Source organism: Marmota monax, unplaced genomic scaffold, assembly GCF_021218885.2.
Source record: "Marmota monax isolate L192 unplaced genomic scaffold, Marmota_monax_Labrador192_F-V1.1 WCK01_AAM20220418_F8-fsc00023, whole genome shotgun sequence".
Classification (NCBI taxonomy): Eukaryota; Metazoa; Chordata; class Mammalia; order Rodentia; family Sciuridae; genus Marmota; species Marmota monax.
Window position 1 is genome coordinate 1,346,485 of NW_026692907.1, and position 20,281 is coordinate 1,366,765.

The following is a 20,281-nucleotide window of genomic DNA, read 5'->3' on the forward strand; positions in this document are numbered from 1 at the left end:
CCTAAAAAACAAATGCCAAATGTCTTCTTTGATATAAGGAAAGTAACTAAGAACAGAGTAGGGACGAAGAACAGGAGAAGAAGATTAACATTTAACAGGGATGAGAGGTGGGAGGGAAAGGGAGAGAGAAGGTAAATTGCACGGTAATGGAAGGAGACCCTCAGGGTTATACAGTGGAGGGGGTAGAGAGAGAGGAGGGGAGGGGAGGGGAGAGGTGGGGAGGGGGGAGGGTGGAGGATGGGAAAGGCAGCGGAGCACAACAGACACTAGTATGGCAATTTGTAAATCAATGGATGTGTAACTGATGTGAATCTGCAATCTGTGTATGGGGTGAAGGTGGGAGTTCATAACCCACTAGAATCAAAGTGTGGAATATGATATGTCAAGAAATTTGTAATGTTTTGAACAACCCACAATAAAAAATTAAAAAAAAAAAAAAAAAAAAAAAAAAAAAAAGAAAAGCTGGTTTGAGCCAGGCATGATGGTACATGCCTCTTAATCCCAGTGACTCAGGAGGCTGAAGCAGGAGGATCACAAGTTCAAGGCCAGCAATTTAGTGAGACCCTGTCTCAAAAAAATAAAAAGGGCTAGGGATGTGATTTAGTGGAAAAACACCCCTGGGATCAATCCCTAGTACCCCCTGCGCCCCCACACACACAGGAAAAAAAAAAAAAAAGAAGAAAGCTGGTTTGGGCCTAGAGCATAGGAAACTTGTGACCAGGTGTAGAAGATGTTACATATTAAAACTGTGCTTTTGTAAGTATGGAAATATTTGTGGACTGAGTCAGAATTAATGGAGACTATAGGAAAACCAGGTATAATTTAATGTCCAGAAAAAAAAGGTTATTAGGCCTTGAACTATGGTAAAAATAGGAATAAATAAAAGACATATTATAGAATTTGAATTAATAGAGTGGAGAAATACCACAACTAAATTTGATAGTCAAGTATTTATATCATTATGTGACAAGTATAAGTTTATTTTATGGTTAGAAATGTCTGTTGGATATCTGGGAACCTCTTGGATATGAGTGTTATTTTAAGAGCAAGAACATTTGTTCATTCAACTCCAAAGGAATATAAAGTTTACCTTGTTGGGCTTGAAATTGAAATTCAGGAAAATGATTTCTTTCAAGGCCAGCTAATTTATTCAGAATCTCCGAATTGAAAAAATTTCTTAGTCTGCTTAATGTAGACACAATTCGAAACCACTTTAGTCTAATGATTTGGAAGAAGCGATGGACATAACCTTCTTTAAAATTACTACATGTAATCATCTCTGTTTCATTCATGTGGTACAAATGTAAATTGTAAATGAGAGCCTAAATTAGTCCCTCAGTTGACTTTGTTAAGCAGAAATCTTCTGGCTGACTCATACTGTTTGCAGAAGAATGATTTGAAAATAACCTTTGAAAAATCCTGATAGAAGTATTTTGGAATAGTGATGTTAATAAATGTCAGCCTATCAGTGTCAGTTATTGTGGTGATAGAGTATTAATTAAAATGTTAACTTTGTGAAAGTTATAAAGAAAGCTGGGAAATGGTGATGACTTAGACTGATATTGATAAAATACCCAAGTAAATATAAACAAGTAAATATACCCTAAAAGCTATAAAGCATTATTGAGAGAAATTGAAGGATACTTTAATAAATGGAAACTTTCCTGGGTTACTGGGTAAAACTTATTATTGATAAGATACCACTGAAAGCTATCCACATATTAAGTGTAAACCGTAGCAAAATGTCGACAGCCTTTTTTGCAGAAATGGAAAAGCCAGTACTCAAAATTTTATCTGAATTGCAAGGGACCCTCAATTCAAAAATATTCTTAAAAAACAAGAATAAAATTGAAGGATTAACACTCTCTAATTTTAAAACTTTTTAAAAGGTTAGAGTAATAAGCAAGACCTGGTGGCACATGCCTTGTAATCCCATTAACTTGGGAGGCCAATTCAGGAGGATTGCAAGTTTGAGGCCAGTCTTACAACTTAGCAAATCTTTGTCTCAAAATAAAAAATAAAAGAACTGGGATGTAGCTCAGTGATAGAGTGACACAATATCACAAAGATAAAAGATATCACAATGAGATAAACATTTCAAACCCTCTAGGATTTTTGTTTTGCTCTTCTTTTTCTAGGGTTTTGAGATGAAGTGTGAGATCATTTATTTGTTGGTTTTTTCTTTTTTTAAGGAATGAACTCCAAGCAATGAATTTTCCTCTTAGAACTGCTTTCATTGTGTCCCATAGATTACGATATGTTGTGTCTGTGTTTTCATTTATCTCTAAGAATTTTTTAATTTCCTCCTTGATGTCTTCTGTAACCCATTGATCATTCAGTAACATATTGTTCATTCTCCAAGTGTTATAGGGTTTTTCCTTCCTTCTTTTATCGTTGATTTCCCATTTCATTCCATTATGATCAGATAGGATGCATGGTCCACTAGGATTTTTGTTGTTTTTTGAATGTGTTTTCCTCCCCATCCCCCCACCCCCAAATATGGGGAATTAAACTCAGAGATGCTTTATTGCTGAGCTAGATGCTTTTATCACTGACCTACATCCCCAGACATTTTTTTTTCCCTAGTACTGGGGATTAAACCGGGGCATTTAACCACTGAACAATATCCTCAGCCCTTTTTAGTATTTTATTTAGAGATAGGGTCTCACTAAGTTGCTTAGGGCCTTGCTAAGTTGCTAAGGCTGGCTTTGAACTCATGATTCTCCTGCCTCAGCCTCTCAGGCTGCTTGGATTACAGGTGTGTGCCACTGTGCCTGGCCCCAGGCATTTTTATGTATTTATTTTTTCAAAACAGGATCGCGCACTAAGTTGCTGGGACTAGTCTCAAACTTTCAGCCCTCCTGCCTCAGCCCTCAGCCTCCCAAGTAGCTGAGATTACAGAGATGTGGTACCACACCCAGCTCCACTAGGGCTCAGTTGGTAGAGTGCTTGCCTAGTATGCACAACAAGGCCCTGGGTTCAATCCCCAGTACCACAAAAAAAAAAAAAGTGTTTGTAAGGATGTGGAGAAATTGGAACTCTGATACTTTGCTGGTAGAAATGTAAAATATTGGTCTACTGTGAAGTTTGGCAGCTTTTCAAAAAATTAAACAGAATTCTCATATGTCCATGTAGTTCTACTCCCAAGTATATACCCCAAAGAACTGAAAACAAAGGGCTGGAGATATAGCTCAGTGATAGATCTCTTGTCTAGCATTATGTGAAGTCCTGGATTAAATATCTAGCACTGGAAAAAGAAATTGAATATAAGGTACTCAAACCAATGCATTTATACACATGTTCATTGTAATAATAGTCAAAGTGGAAATGACTTTAAAAATGCCCATCAACAGGGCCACATCAATATTTATAGTAGCTCAATTCACAATAGGTAAGCTGTGGAACCCACCTAGGTACCCTTCAACAAATGAATGGATAGAGAAAATGTGGTATATATACAAAATGGAATATTACTCAGCCATAAAGAAGAAAGATATGATGGCATTTGATGGTAAATGGATGGAACTGGAGACTATCATGTGAAGTGAAATTAGAATAGGAAAGACAGTAGAATGAATTGGACATAACTTTCTTATATACGTATATGAATACATGACCAGTGTAACTGCACATCAAGTACAACCACAAGAAGAAGTTATAATCCCATGTATGTACAATACGTCAAAATATATTCTACTATTATATATCACTAAAAAGAACAAATAAAAAAATTTAAAAATGTCTATCAGTGGGTGAATGGATAGACAAATTGTATAATTATACCTACAATGAAATATTTTTCAACCATAAAAATGAGTAATTACTGATACATACTATAATGTGGATGAGTCTGGAAAACTTATATTAAGTGAAAGAACCTAAAACACAATGGTCACATATAGCATGGTTCATTTATATGTAATATTCAGAATAGATAAAAGCATTGAGAATGTATACAGATTGGTAGTTGGATGGGAGGAATGGGGCGATATGGTATTGTAATTTAGAGCATAGGACAAATAGAGGAGTAGAACAAAGAAGGTTTCAGGTTAGACATTCAAAGGATTGAAGCCATATTAAAAAATTAGATCACTAAATGGGATGACATGCAGGAAAAAATGATAAAAAAAAGCAAACAAATATATTATTAACTTAGCAGGAGGCCAGAGTTTTAACATCAAGGTAAGTTCAGATTTGTTAATTAGACACAAAAATGGCCCATTAGCCTTTTCCAAATTAGATGCAGAATTATCTTAAATATTTCTCTTTTTTCCCCCCATTGTTCCATTACACACACTTTCTGAACCCAGGGGCCCTATACCACTGCTATATCCCCAGCACACTCACCTTTAAAAAATATCATAGTCTCTTTTTTTGGTGTGTGTGCGGGTACTAGGTATTGAACTTAGGGGAATTGAACTACTGAGCCACATCCCAAGCCCTATTTTGTATTTTATTTAGAGACAGGGTCTCCCTGAGTTGCTTAGTGCCTTGCTTTTACTTAGGGTGGCTTTGAATTCATGATTCTCCTGTCTCAACCTCCCAAGTTACTGGCATTACGGTGTGTGCCACCACAACCGTCTAGACAGTCTTACTCAGTTGACCAGGTTGACCTCAAACTTGATCCTCTGGTGTCACCTGCCCAAGTTGCTTAAGATTCAGATGTGGGGGCTGGGGTTGTGGCTCAGCAGTAGAGCGCCCACCTGGCACATGCGAAGCCCTGGGTTGGATCCTCAGCACCACATAAAAATAAATAAAATAAAGGTATTCTTAAAAAAAAGTTAAAAAAAAAGATACATGTATACACCACTGCATGCATCTTAAATCATTTGATAAGAACAAGACAAAATATTGATAGCTTATTTCATTGAAGATCTCGAACTTTAAGTTGTAGAATTTCATACACTTGTAGGGGAAAGCCTCACACATTTGATACTGATAAGGAAGGCAGATGCACTTAAATATGGAACATTCTTTTGGATTTAGAATTTCAGAGTATATATCCTCAAAGAATTCAGTGACTAGGAGAAACCATTGCAATTAGTTAAACTAATTTTCATTACTTGAATTCAGTGTAACAGTAAAAGGAGAAAAAATGATCGCAAAATGTTATGTTCATAGGTTATATTATGAATCACATAAACTATAGGGAATTTTTATATGTACACTGGGGAGTTTTGTTTGTTTTTGTTTTTACTAATGGTAACTATGTTTTTTCACTTTGTTTTCATTATTTGGTAGCTCCTTTTGTCAGTTTAATAAGTAATATTTGATGTTATTTTTGTCTTTAAGAATGTGGAATTATACCATGTCAGAGAAAAAGTATCCATTCTTGGGAGAATAAGATTAACCCTCTTCTTCAATTGCAGATGATGAAAGCTATGAACAAGTCCAATGAGCATGTGCTGGCAGGAGGTGCCTGCTTCAATGAAAAGGCAGACTCTCACCTTGTGTGTGTACAGAATGATGATGGAAACTATCAGACCCAGGCTATCAGTATTCACAATCAGCCCAGGAAAGGTAAGTGTTTGAGCTAGTTGAGATTTTAATAATGGAAGGTTATTCTGAACTTGGAACATTGGCTATCTCATTTCCATTACACACACTTTCTAGAAGAGTGACCATAAACTAATGAGCTTTTCCAAGAATGTCCGTCCATGTTCTCTAGAATTATGTTGACTCCCATGTAGTCAGACTCAAAGAGTCTTGGAAATGAGGTCTCTGTTATTGAAGGAAACATTTTAGAAGTACTGCACCATGATATTGCTTGTGCCATCACTGGTATTTGAAGGTGAGACTAGGCCCTTTAGTGAGATTGTGCTCAGATCTATTTGGAACTTGTTAGATGAATATATGCAATTAATTAATAGGTTGACAGGATTCTGGAGGAATCTTCCTAGTTTCAGTGCTACCTAGAATGTGGTCTCATTACTTAGGAGATTGTTAGAAATGAGAAATCTATGAAGCAGATAAATCTACTAACCAGAATTTTAGCTAGATCCCTGAGTGATTAAATTATATATTTAAATTTGAGAAACTTTGCTCAAGGTAGTATTATCCAAAGTGTTTTCTGTGGTTTAAAAAAATATTCACATAAATAAATGAAAGTCTTTCTTTAATAAATAAAAATCTGAGAAACCCTGTGTTAAACAACTTCATAAACAGGTTTCCTTAACACAGATCTTTTTCAGATCCTTTAACAAGCTAATTTTTCAAAAGGAAGACAGTGTATATTTCTTCCCACATTTATTTGACCACAGACTTTTTCTTCAGGGTATCTCCCAAAACTATATTTTGGGAAATTATAATTATATTGATAAAACTTGGTAGCATTCAGAGGATGATTTAAGACCTGTGAGAAATTTGCGTCTAGATAGAAAATGACTTTTTTTTTCCTTTTGGCAGTGTTACGAGATTGAACCCAGAGCCTTATGCATAGTAGGCATGTACCCTACCATTGAGCTACATCTCCAGCCCTCAAAGGAAGACTTCTTAAATAAAATATTAGTGTTTGATCTGGAAAAGAGTACATTGGAAGAAGATGGAAAAATAGCTACTTCTATTTAGATTTTATTATGTGAAAATAAGGTTCAGCTTATTCTCTATCTATACAAAACTCCATAACCAGAATCAGGTGAAAAACCAGATTTGAGGCAGATTTGGGTTCAATTTGAGATCACAATCTATTACCTTGAGAATCTGTCCAAAAGTAGAATGGATCACCGGTGCTATTATGGGCTCCCAAACACTTTAGAAGAGTAGGACAAAGGCTGGATGACCATCTGTAGAGATACTGTAGGCCAGTGGGTAGGAAGTTGGCTTATCCCAGTCCAATTTAAGATGGATAGTATAGTGAAGCTTTCCTAAAGCTAAATATAATCTTTTCTTTTATAAAGAAATACTAGTAGTTGGAGTTTGTCTTTTAAATGTTTTTTTTTTCTAAGTAACTCTTCTTGGAAAATATATTTTGTACCATATCTTCATCTTTAATATATATTTAATCTAAAAAAAACTTGGAAAATTGGATTACACTAGGGGCCACAAACTTTTTATGTACAGGGCAAAATGATTAGTACTTTAGGCCTACAGTCTTTGTCACTAACTACTCAGGTGTGATTCTGGTGTCTAAAAACTCCCTTAGACAATATGCAAATGAAGGACATGGCTGTGTTCCAATAAAAGTTTATTTATAAAACTAGACTACAGATCATGTAGGCTGTAATTTGCTAACCCCTGGACTTGACCATTAAGATTTCTTTGTAGTAATATTCTTTTGATTCTTGATTTGAGGAAGAGCAAAACAGGATCTTATTTTAAAATTTCTTTCCCAAAGCAGTCATAAGCATGAGAACTATTGGCTACATTATAGACTTATCACCTACTCTATTTTGGATATATTATTTGAATATACTTGTGCTAAATGCCTTTTATGCCTTTAGTGAACAACTAGTTTAAAAATACATTGAAGACAGTTACCTACTATATGCCCACCAGAGAATTGTTTCACAAAACATATTAAAGAAATTTTGGGGTTAGGGCTGTGGCTTAGCGGTGACACACTTGCCTGGCATGTGTGAGGCACTGAGTTTGGTTCTTGGCACCACATATAAATAAATAAAAGTCTGTTAACAACTAAAAAAATATTTAAAAAAAGAAATTACTGACTATATACTGTGGTATATAGATACAGTGTTTTTTATTTTTTATATGATGTTCGAAATTCCCAATTACCAAATATTTCATTATTGTTCCCAACCCCTCCATCTGAGGTATGTTGTCACTAAACTATTTCTATTGCTATTCTAGTGACTGGTGCCAGTTTCTTTGTGTTCAGTGGCGCTCTGAAATCCTCTTCAGGATACCTTGCCAAGTCCAGTATCGTGGAAGGTAAAGAATGAATTATTCACTGCATGTGCTTTGGTTCAGACCTAATTATACAACTAAACAGCAAGAAACATTACAAGAAGCATTAATATTTCTGCTTTAGATGTCTGGCCTCTATTATTTCTTCTGTGGCACCTCACTCTTCAGCAAATTAAAACTCTCATGAGAGTGCTTAATTCTCCAGAGAAGGGAGTAAGTGGTACAGATACCATGGGACATAAAAAAATAAGAGATGACCTTTCCTAGCTCTGGGATAAGGTATCCAAGGGGATGTAGTTAGAGTTCAGATATATGCACATATGCAAATATGTAGATGAAGTTCACTCCCTCCTACCTATAAGAATGCTGTGATTACTGACACAGTGGTGCACAGCTGTATATGTAGATGAAGTTCACTCCCTCCTACCTATAAGAATGCTGTGATTACTGACACAGTGGTGCACAGCTGTAAAATCACAGTTGTTTTGGAGGCTGAGGCAGGAGGATCAGGAGTTCAAAGCCAGCCACAGCAAAAATGAGGTGCTAAGCAACTCAGTGAGTTCCTGTCTCTAAATAAAATTCAGAATAAGGCTGGGGATGTGGCTCAATGGTTGAGTGCCCCTGAGTTCAATCCCTGGTAACCCCCGCCCCCGCCAAAAAAAAAAAAAAAGAGAGTGTGAGTGCTGTGATCATCATTCAGGATACAGAAAGAGATGTGCTTGCTATGGGGTTGCTATAATTAACATGACCCATATCCTGATAAAAGTTAATTAAATGAAAAGCTAATCAACACATTTTTTTATTTTCTTTGTTGGTTGTTTATTTTGATCTGGTTAGTCTTGTTGCATTACAAATTATTCCAAAACTTAATGGCTTAAAATAGCCATTTTATCATGCTTGTTGTTTGCTCTAGATGATGAATCTTGACAGGACAGTTCAGGGACACTTTGACCCTGTTTGGTGATCTCAGTAGGGTTGACCTAAAGGTAAGGGTTATTTATTGTCAGTGAGCTAGTGTTCTCTGAAGGTTTGTTTACACACACATCTGGGTCCTACTTGGGATGATTTAAACACTAGGAATCAGTGCTGGGGTTGTAGCTTAGTGGTAGAATTCTTGCCTTGCATGTGTAAGGCACTGGGTTCGATGCTCAGCACCATATACAAATAAATAAAATAAAGGTCCATCAACAACAACAACAACAAAAGACTAGGAATCATCACTGGAGTACTTTCATATGTACTCCTTAGCACAGCCTGTCAATCCTTGTGATATTGGGCTTCTTAGGTGGTGGTTCAGGACTCCAAGCATGAGTAAGCCAGCAACAAGGTAGAAGAAGTTGCACTGCTCTTTGTGACCCAGTCTAAAAAGTCATATAGTATCCCTTTGACCATCTAGTTTTGGAAGAAAGGAGAGGAATTAGACTCCACTTCTTGATGGGGAATGGAAAGGTAGCATTGTAGAAAAACACATCAAATAGAAGATGCGGCTAGTGTTGGAAAATCATTGGCCACATGAGGATAAGTTTCAGTTTCCATAGTAGTGAGCAAGGCCCTTTCTGAAAGCAGTCCTTTCTGAGGGCTGAATACCAGTGTGCTAATTAAATAATCTTACATGGATTTGTAGATACTGGCTTTGATATTTTTTTTTTTTGGTAAATTTAATAAAATAGTGAAACTCAGAGTATAATAGTATTTTACAACAAAAATTCAAAACTCTTGACTATCAAGCAAGAGCATGCTATTAGGAAACTGTTAAGTAGCTGAGCACATACCTGTAGTCTCAGCTATTTTGAAGGTTGATGCAGAAAGATCACTTGAGCCCAGGTGCTCAAGACTAGCTTGGGCAACATAGTGAGACTCCATCTCGAAAAGAAAGTTGTTAAGAAGTCTAGACCAAATCTCATTTTGTCTAAAGTGACTAATTAATACCTATCTAGGCTATTGTTAAATTTGTGGGGGTTTTTTGTTTGTTTTTTAATAAAGTGATTAAAAAAATAACAAAAATCCTCAGAACCATATATATATATAACTTAAGTGTTGCTTAAAGGATAAATTGAACTGAAACAGATTCTTACAAATGCAAAACAGTGTTTTTGAAAGGCATGTGTTAACCAGGCATGGTGGCACACATTTGTAATCCAGCCACTTGGGAGGCAGGAGGATTGTAAGTTCAAGGCCAGACTCTGGCAATCTAGCAGAACCCTGTCTAAAAATAAAATAAGAAGTCCTTGTGATGTAGCTCAGTGGTAAAGTACACCTGGGTTTGATTTCCATCCATCCCCCACCACACACACAAAGTTATATGTCATGTGTTTATGTCCCTGGTTTGGTTTCTTGGGTCTTACATTTCACTGTGTTTCAGTAGAGAAATTGGCTGCTTATTTGTAAAATTTTATTAAGGCTCTGTAGAAATTATCACAGCTGACAAGATTGTATGTCAGTGAAGCAGGGTAATTGCTCAGCACATAACAACTTTTACCCTCAATTTCGTTGTTTAACTTTGACTCAGGTAGATAGCTGAAAAATAGTTACCATCTGTTGACTACGTAACCTATATGAAACTCTGGTAGGTTTGCCTTATTGCTGGTCAGTAAGTAGATATATTCCCAAGTGTACTACTGTAGTGTATTCAGTGATTTACTTAACAAACGTTTACTGGGTATTCAATCTGTGCCAGGCAATCACAGTTAGGTGAGACACATGGAGGCACAAATAAATAAATACATATGATCTGAGCATAAGGAATTAAAGAGAGGAAACAGAAACAAAGTGTTCTGTGAGTCCAGAAGAGCAATGTGACCATGTATGTTTTCCCTTTGAGCAGCCCTCAGGAGAAACCCTTAATTGTATCTGAAGTGAAATCAACAGGCAAGTATTTTAAGCAGGATCCTTCTTGGCATTTGCCCTCACAACTCGTTTAATGAATAAGAAATTCAGCCCCCAAAACAAAACCTTTGTATCTGTTAGCTTTGAAGAACAGAGTGAAGTTTCACATTTAACATCTGAGGGATTTGCTAATGCCAGGTACTGCATCACATCTGCCCTCCATAGCTTTGCATTGTTTCCATCTGTATTATCTTGGTGCTGATTCTTAGATGGCGTTATGGTCCAGATCACTGCAGAGAACATGGATTCCTTGAGGCAGGCGCTTCGAGAGATGAAGGACTTCACCATCACCTGTGGAAAGGCAGATGCAGAGGATCCCCAGGAGCACATTCACATCCAGTGGGTGGATGACGACAAGAACGTTAACAAGGGGTAAATGCAGCCCACTTCCCCCCTTGTGGCACTTGTAGGACAGTTCTGAGTTTTGTCTGCTCTCTATACTGGTGTTTTATAGTTTTACTTATTAAAAGCCTGCCTAAAAAAAAGGACTGTATAATAGAGCTTTAAATTTCTGATTTCTTGGCTTAATTTGTGAAAGAGTTTATGTATTTTAAAATATTTTTTTAGTTGTAGATGAACATAGAACCTTTGTTTTATTTGTTTAATTTTATGTGGTACTAAAGATTGAACCCAGTGCCTCACACATGCTAGAGAAGCGCTCTACTTACAACCCCAGCCTGAGTTTCTGTATTTTTAAGGGAAGGATAAGGGGAAAGATTGATGAAACAGAAAAGTCTTTCTACAGTTTCTGAAGTAACAGAAATAGCCTTTTATGACTTACAAAGCATTTTTGCTAATATTTGTTTCATTTGATATAACAAGTAGTATTATTTCCATTTTACAAAAGGATTCATAGGTACCAAAAAGATAAATGGTTTGTCAGATCCATAAACCTAGGACGTGGCAGGACTAGGACTTAAAACTACCTCTTTGGGCTTTAGATCTTACACTGTTTCCCAGTATATGGCAATTCTGTTTGAATGACTCAAGACAAAATTTTGGAGTCTTTTTTGACACTTTTCTTTCTCTTATACTCCACATTGTGGAATTCTTAATTCAAAGTAAATCCTGCTCATTGTACTTCATACTGTTTCTCACCACCTCTACTACTATCATCCTAGTATAAGCCATCATCTCATTTGGTCTAGATTATTGCAGTAGCCTCTTCATTGGTTTCCTTGTTTCTGGTGTTGGCCTGCGTTCCTCCAACCCAGTCTGTTTCCAGTATAACAGCCAGGATAATGTCACTTTTCTCCTCACACTCACCAATGGCTTCCAGTATTTTTTAGTGCAAAAGCCAAAGTTGTTTATGACCTATATGGTCTTACACAATCTGGGCATCCCTCTTCCCACCCTGTTACCTCTCAGAAACAACACTGGCTTGATTTCCTTCCTTCTTCCTTCCTTCCTTCCTTCCTTCCTTCCTTCCTTCCAGGGTGGAGGTTGTACCCAGAATTAAACTCAGGGATGCTTAACCACTTAGCCACATCCCCAGTTCTTTTTATTTTTTGAGACAAGGCCTTGCTAAGCTTGCTGAGGCCAGCTTTAAACTTGTGATCCTCCTGCCTCCCAAGCCACAGGGATTATAGACGTGCACCACCCTGCCCGAAAACACTGGTTTCTTACTTGAGTACAGCTATACTTCTACCCTAGACCTTTGTACATGCTATTCTCTCAGTTTATCTTTAGTCACATAAATCACTTCCTCACCTTCAAATCTTTTTAAAAATGTCACATTCTCAATAAGGCCTTTCATGGTCAACTTATCTGTATTTTAACCCTTTCATACATTTCTCTCTCCCACATCTAATATTTACTGTTTCCCTCCTCATCATTATTTCTCAATAGCACTATAATATATAATATATTTTTACTTATTTGTTTTACTATATGCCCCTGGAGTGCAAGCCCCATGAGTATAGGAATTTTAGTCTGGCTTATTCATTGCTATATTTATTACCAATACCTAAAATACTATCTGGCACCTACTAAGTATTTCTTAAAAAAATATTGTTTGAGCTGGGCCCGGTGGTACATGCCACTAATCCCACTGACTCAGGAGACTGAGGCAGGAGGATTTCAGGTTCAAAGCCAGCCTTGGAATGTAACAAGACTCTGTCCCAACCATGAAAGATGAAAGGGCTGGGGATAGCTCAGTAATAAAGTGTCCCTTTGTTCAGTCCCTAGTACTGGAAAAAAATGGATTGAATGAATAAATATACCATAATTCATTGTATTCATCTTTTTCCCATTCATTTATCCATCCATCTGTCCATCCATCCTTCAGGTTATGTCAAAGTTCTGGTAAAGCAAATTGAATTCTCCAAGCTAGATGATGTGGTCCATACTTTTATTCTCAGTTACTTGGGAGGCTGAAACAAGAGGATCACAAGTTTGTGGCCAGCCTGGGCAATTTAGTAAGACTCTGTCTCAAAATAAAAGGTGTTGGGGATGTAGCTCAATGGAACACTTAAATAGTGCAGATCCTGGGTTCAGTACCTAGCACTGCTATAAAAAATAAATAAATAAACAAACAAACAAATAAATAAATAACGAGGAGGAGGAGGGAAAAAAGAATTCCAGAGACTGGGAATATAGCTTAGTGGTAGAATATGTGCTTAGCATACATGGTTTTCATCCACATCCAGTATGTGCTGAGTTCAATCTCTCAGCACTAGGAAAGGAAAAAAAAAAAGGCAAAAATGTGTTTCCTGCTAATAAGTATTCAGTCTAGTTTTTAAGAATTATAAATTAAAATAAGTGTACCAAAGTATGGAAGAAATTGACTAATAACTATATAAGATATGAAACTTTTAAAAGCAAATAGGAAGCTTGGTAGACATGGTAGGGCCATATTCAAGAAAGATTCCACAGAGAAATAACTGGTACTTAAACTGACTATGGTGAGGTAAGTAAGTATTTGCCACATAATTGTGCCCAAAGACGTATTTTAGTCTGAGGGAACAGCAGGAGTAAAAGCAGAAAGAGGGCATTTAGAACATGGCACCCCATAATTTTTTTTAAATTTTCTGGGGAGGAACAAAAAGGAACAATTTCTTGCTTCTTTTCTATTCTTCCCCCCTCCCTCTTGTCCCTATTCCCATGCTCTGGGTTGAACTCAGGACCTTGAGCACACTAAGCATACACTGTACGACAGAGTTACACCCTCAGCCAAAAAGAAGCAATTTCCTATCAATGTATGTTTTCCTGTTTCACAAGTAACCCTTTTATCTTCCCATTCTTTTTTTTTTAATATTTACTTTTTAGTTGTAGTTGGACACAATACCTTCATTTTATTTGTTTTTATGTGGTACTGAGGATTGAACCCAGGGCCTCTCACATGCTAGGCAAATGCTCTACCACTGAGCTACAACCCCAGCCCTATCTTCCCATTCTTAATTGAAAAATTTAGTTTCAAAATAAGCTTGTGTTTAATTCTTATAGTTGGAAATATATATAATTGGAAAAAAAATGATTACTCTGAAAATTTGGTGCTGTAAGGTATCAGTAACTGACAATAGCAAGTTGCCCTTTTCTATAGCAGCTGCTGGTGGCAACTTCTTAGAGTAGGACAAAAACTCACCAGAAAACATTCTTGAACTCAGTTTGTAATATATAGATTGATTGTTTTCCAACTCGTTACTGAATGTACAAATGTTTTGTCTCAAAGTATTCTAATCAACTGAGGGTACCTTTTGGGGAGGGCAGGTACTGGGCATTGAACCCTGGGCATTGAACCCAGGGCCTTGCTCATGCTAAGTATGAATGATACCACTGACCAACACTCTGACCCCCCTATTTTAGCATTGGTGCATGATGTTAGAATTTATTTTGATTTTTTTATTTTGGGGGGATATTGAGGATTGAACCCTGGGGTGCTTAACCACTGAGCCACATCCCCAGCCCTTTTTTACATTTTATTTAGAGACAGGGTCTTGCTGGGTTGCTAACTGCCTCACTACATTGCTGAGGCTGGATTTGAACTCATGATCCTCCTGTCTCAGCCTCCTTAGCTGCTGGGATTACAGGTACGGGCCACTGCCCTAAATTAAAAATTTAACTTAAATTGTTTAATAATTTTAATCTAAATGAATGAAGTGAATGCCTGATAATTTGATTTTTTTTTTTTTTTTTTAGTACTAATACTGGGACACTTTATCACAGAACTACACCCTCAGCCCTTTTTAATTTTTTTAGACTTTTTCCTTTCAGCTGGTACAGTGGCATATGCCTATAATAATCCCAGTGACTTTGGAGGCTGAGGCAGGAGGATCACGGGTTCAAAGCCAGCCTCATAATTTAGTGAGGCCCTAAGCAACTCAGTGAGAACTGGTCTCAAATAAAAAGAACTGGGGATGTGGTTCAGTGGTTAAGTAACCCTAGGTTCAATCCCCAAAACAAAACAAAAATTTTTTTCTTCTTTTATATTTTTTTGGTATGTTATTGTTGCACATAATGATGGGATTTGTTGTTACATATTCATACATGCATACAATATAACTATATAATTTGGCCAGTATTATTCCTCAATATTTTCCTTTTCCTTTCTCTCCTCCCTCCCCAGGGTCTCTTATCTCTACTCTGCTAATCTCCCCTTAATTTTAATGAGACTCCCTACCCCTCCACACATACCTTTCTTTTCCTTTTTCCTCTCTAGCTTCCACATATGAGAGAAAATGTATGACATATGACCCTTGACTTTCTGAGTTTGGCTTATTTTGGTCTCAAAATTCCATCCATTTTCCTGCAAATGATATAATCTCATTCTTTATAGACGAATAAAACTTTATTGTGTGTATAATACCACATTTTCTTTCTTTTTTTTTTGTGGGGAGAACTGGGGATTATATTTTATTTTTTGAGACAGGGTCTTGCTAAGTTGCTGAGGCTGGCTTTGAACCCACAATCCTCCTGCCTTAGACTCCCAATCCAGCAGAATTACAGGCGTGCACCACCGCACCCGGCATATATCACATTTTCTTTATCTATTCATGGACACTTGGGATGGTTGCATAATTTGTCTGTTGCCAACAGTGTGATTGTGTTCTTTTTTCCTCTGCATCTTTTCCATCATTTATTTTTGTTTGTATTCTTTAAGACTGACATTCTAACCGAAGTGAGATGAAATTTCAGTGATTTGCATTTCCTTAATTGCTAATGATGTTGAACATTTTTGCATATATTTGTTGGTCATTTTTATTCTTTTGAAAAGTGTCTTTAGTTCATTTGCCCATTTATTGAATTATTTGATTTTTTTTTTTTTTTGGTGTTAAGTTTGTTGAGGTCTTTATATTCTGGATTTTACATCTCTGTCAGAAGAATAGCTCCCAAAGCTTTTCTCCCAGTCTGTCTTCACATTCTTAATTGTTTCCTTTGCTGTGAAGAAGCTTTTAAATTTGATGTCATCTCACTTATTAACTTGGCATTATTTCCTGAGTTTCAGGGGTCCTATTGAGAAAATTGTTGCCTGCACCTATATGTTAAACCTACATTGTTTACCCTGCATTCTATTCTAGAAGTTGCATGGTTTCCAGCCTGTTTTTATATTCTTTTCAGATAGGATCTTACTAAGTTGCCTAGTTTGACCTTAAACTTGTGATCCTCCTGCCTCAGCCTCCCCAGTTTCTGGGATTACAGGTGTGCACCACCACACCCATCAAATTTGACTTTTAATACATAGACAATCAAGAACATAAATGGTTTGAAAGTTGTCAGGAAGAGTCTAGAGTCTGTGCCAAATGTTTAGGGTCCTTATCAGAATAAATGTGTATCTCCACATATTGAATTTACTTGCTATATTTAGGGAGGAAATGAATTTCTAAAGTGCTTTTTCTGTTCAGGAATCTAGGAGTGATAGTACTAGAAGGAATTTGCGATAGATACAAGGATACTGGTTCATCAGTTCCCAGTAGAACTGTTCTAATTAACATACTTGGTCAAAAAATTGTTTTTTATTTCTTTGGAGGAGTTTTGGGGTGGTGTTGGGGATAGAACCCAGGGCATCACACATGCTCTCCCACTGAGCTATCTCTCTAACCCCCTTTTAAAAATTTTATTTTTGAGACAAGATCTTGCTAAGTTACCCAGGCTGGCCTTGAACTTGGAATCCTCGTGCCTCACTCTCCCAAGTAGCTAGGGTTACAAGTGTGTGCCCAGCTAGGTTAAATAATTCTTAATGAACTTTCATTAAATTCCTAATTTAACGAACTCAATTTCATTGAGTTCTGAATAGTTGATCAGTACTGAAATTACAGCACACAGAGTGCCTATATCACTTCCTTCAGAAATTCATTTGTAAGGTAGATATGTGAATATATGAAGAATATTACATGGTGAATGTTATTAGAGTCAGGAACAGAGTGGGAAAACAAAATTAGATGCATTTTTTATGGAAAGAAGGCATGCTAGAAGATCAGGTTTAATTAAATGATTTGTTTACATTAAAGAGAGCCAGCTTCTAGAAAAATGTGTTTGTGAATTTTTTGAATCATTTCAATGCATAGGTCCTCTCTGTTTATGTGCATTTTTGTACAAAGGCTTCCTATTATAATGTGCTGCAAAGATGGGTTCAACAAGGCACCCAATGTAGTTAATAGCAAGACTTGATCAGATGTATTTCTTTTCCCTTCCTCTGTTTTAGTGTCATAAGTCCTATAGATGGGAAGTCCATGGAGTCTATAACAAATGTGAAGATATTCCATGGATCGGAGTATAAAGCAAATGGAAAAGTCATCAGATGGACAGAGGTAAGGAAATGAAACTTGGTACCCTTGACCTGCTTTGAGCACAACTTTTTGCCAGGCTGAGAGCCACATTCCAGGCTGATTCCGGAAGATAAAGAAAAAATCTTTCTGAGAAAGAAGTCTTTCCATTTACCTACTAAACTCTAATTCCCCCTGGTCTGTCTTAGATCCCTGAGAAGAACTGCCATCATGTGTAGCTTGCTGTAATCTGATGAACTTGCTTTTAGAGATTATTTGCATCAGAATTCAAAGAGTACATCTCTGAGTGGTACATACTATCTTTGGTATGATCTTCAGAAAGCTACAAGAGTCTTGCTGCATTTACAGTTAAATATCTGAGATAACACAGTCTTAAAAAAAAAAAATAGACTTTTTTTTTTTTTTTTTGCCAGGTGCAGTGCTGCATGCCTGTTATCCCAGTGGTTTAGGAGGCTGAGGCAGGAGGACTGCAAGTTCGAGCCAGCCTCAGCAACATAGCAAGACCCTGTCTCAAAATTAAAAACAAAAGAAAACAAAAATGGGCTGGGGATGTTCTAAGTGGGTGAGCACCCCTAGGTTCAGTCCCTGGAACTCCCCCTCCCCCAAATCTTTTATTTTTCTTTTCACAATAAGAAATCTAAAGCTCAGAGATAAGTATCTTGTCAATAACTAGAGGCAAATCAGTAATGGCAAGTTGCTAATTTAAACTCATCTCTGGCCAACTTCTAAGCTCATTTACACTAAATTAAGTGCTGTTTACCATGAAGGCTGTATTAATAGAGTCTAATATGGGAATGAAAAGGAGCAGGGCTGGGCCCTGATTGTGTGGACAGTCACACAGATTAGCAAGTTTATTCTCAAAGAGTAAATAGGTAGGCCTCTTAATGGTTTTTAAACTTCATGAAGGTTCAATTATTCAATCTCTAGAATTCCTTTCAGATTTGTCTTATTTTTTTTTTAATTCTGTGACTCCTCATTTTCCATTTCATGCATAAAGAAGCTGAAGCTAAGAAAGGTTCATTATCTTATTCAGGATCTCATAGCTGGTTTCTGATAGCACAGGGACTGCAGCCTGTTTCTCTTGGTCTTGAGCTGTTGTTTCATCCTCTATACCAGGCTCCATGATTTTATATTCAGCTGAGCAATTTTAGTTTCTTGCTTTATAATGATCAATCCTTGACACGTTTTTAGCAGTGCAGAGTCTGGAACATGTAAAACTCTTTATAGCTTATAAAGCAGTTTGACCTCCATTCCCTCTTTTGTTCTTCAGTAACTCAGTGAGGTAGGCAGAGTACCCATTTCATCATGCTGATGAGAAAATGGGCTTTATAACTTTGTGACTAATGCTGATTGTTAGCAGAGCAGCATCCAGGGTTCTGTCTTCTGACACCCACTTCAGAGCTCTTTCTATCATGTCATGCTGTCACTCTCTCTAGAACATACAAGCACAGGGCTGCAGAGCTGCTCCCTTGATAATATGCTTAGTATGAGCCCCTTATTTGAACAGTAAGCATTGTATATTTGCATTATTTTTTTTATATTTTGCTTTTATATTGTTTACACTTTACAGTATCCAGAGATGGTAAGTTCTTTTCATTTTTATAGCGGCAAACTAGGCATTAAGAAGTCCTTTGAAAACTGGGCATGTTAGCACATGCTTGTAGGTCTAGCTACTCAGGAGGCTGAGGTTAGAGGGTTACTTGAGCCCATAAGTTCAAGACCAGCCTGGGCAACATAAATGCCATCTCAAAAAAATAAAAAATAAAAAAGGCCTTTGACATCTGTTAATCCTTTGGTTTGACTAGAGGACTCATTAAGGCATAGGCAGCTGTGTGACTAGGACTTGGGTCTCTCAGTTCACATTTGCTGTGCTTCTGACTATGCATTGGGCAGTGCTTGGCTCTGTGCTAGCACACTGACAACAGCTCTGGTGTCTACAGTGGCAGGATTATGTAGGGAGAAAAGCTCTGTGTAGGTCAAGAGGCAGAAGAGTTGGATTCTAGGCTTGGCTCTCTCTGAATATTTTTGTGCACTTGAGTGAGTCACTTCCTCAGAATGTTGTCCATACATCAGTATTACCTTTTAAAAGTGTATAATGCAAAATGGAGGCCTTTTCTAGTTCTGAGTAGGATGTGCCATCAGGCTGTGGTGGAGTCTTGCAGGGAAATAGGCTGCTACTACCAATGTGTGTGTGCAGGGACCATGAAGATTTTTTTTTTTTTTTTTTTTTTGGTGCCCTACTTTTCATGACCCAGGAACTATATGGTGTCCTGCTCCTGTCAGATCATCTTGCACTTCTTGGAGAACTATAGTGCTTATCCACTTGTGAGCTAATCCACTTATTCAAAACCTATGCCAAAGATTAAAAGTCTCTTTTGTTTGGGGAACAGGTGTTTTTCCTAGAAAATGATGATCAGCATAATTGCCTAAGTGATCCTGCAGATCATAGCAGATTGACTGAGCATGTTGCCAAGGCTTTTTGCCTTGCTCTGTGTCCCCACCTGAAGCTTCTGAAGGAAGATGGAATGACAAAACTGGGACTACGTGTGACACTGGACTCAGACCAGGTAAGAAGAATCTTAGCTTCTGAAGCTGGCCTTGGGCAAAGTCTGTATTTTCTGTCATGAGTTTTCCTGAATCAACCCAGAGTTCTCCAGATCTCCTGGCCTTCACAGGCGTAATGTTCTAATCTCCCTCTAATGTTAAAATACCCATATATCCTCTTGGTAAGATGCTCTCTGAACGTTTTAACCATGTCCTCTTTACCACATGCCTTCTAGAGAGTTACCTGCCTTCTCTCCATGGTCAGG

At 37.3% G+C, this 20,281-nt stretch overlaps 1 protein-coding gene across 3 annotated transcripts in view; it reads left to right on the top strand.

The window, feature by feature from the left end:
* Positions 1 to 20,281, top strand: part of Zfyve9 (zinc finger FYVE-type containing 9) — a 234,470-nt gene that overhangs the window by 212,169 nt on the left and 2,020 nt on the right. For 2 of the 3 annotated variants that reach the window (XM_046451092.2, XM_058581453.1), the window contains 5 exons: positions 5,370 to 5,520; positions 7,807 to 7,887; positions 10,959 to 11,121; positions 17,390 to 17,495; positions 19,862 to 20,038. In XM_046451092.2, the coding sequence (XP_046307048.1) occupies positions 5,370 to 5,520; positions 7,807 to 7,887; positions 10,959 to 11,121; positions 17,390 to 17,495; positions 19,862 to 20,038 (678 nt within the window). The other variant, XM_058581454.1, reaches the window with a different exon arrangement.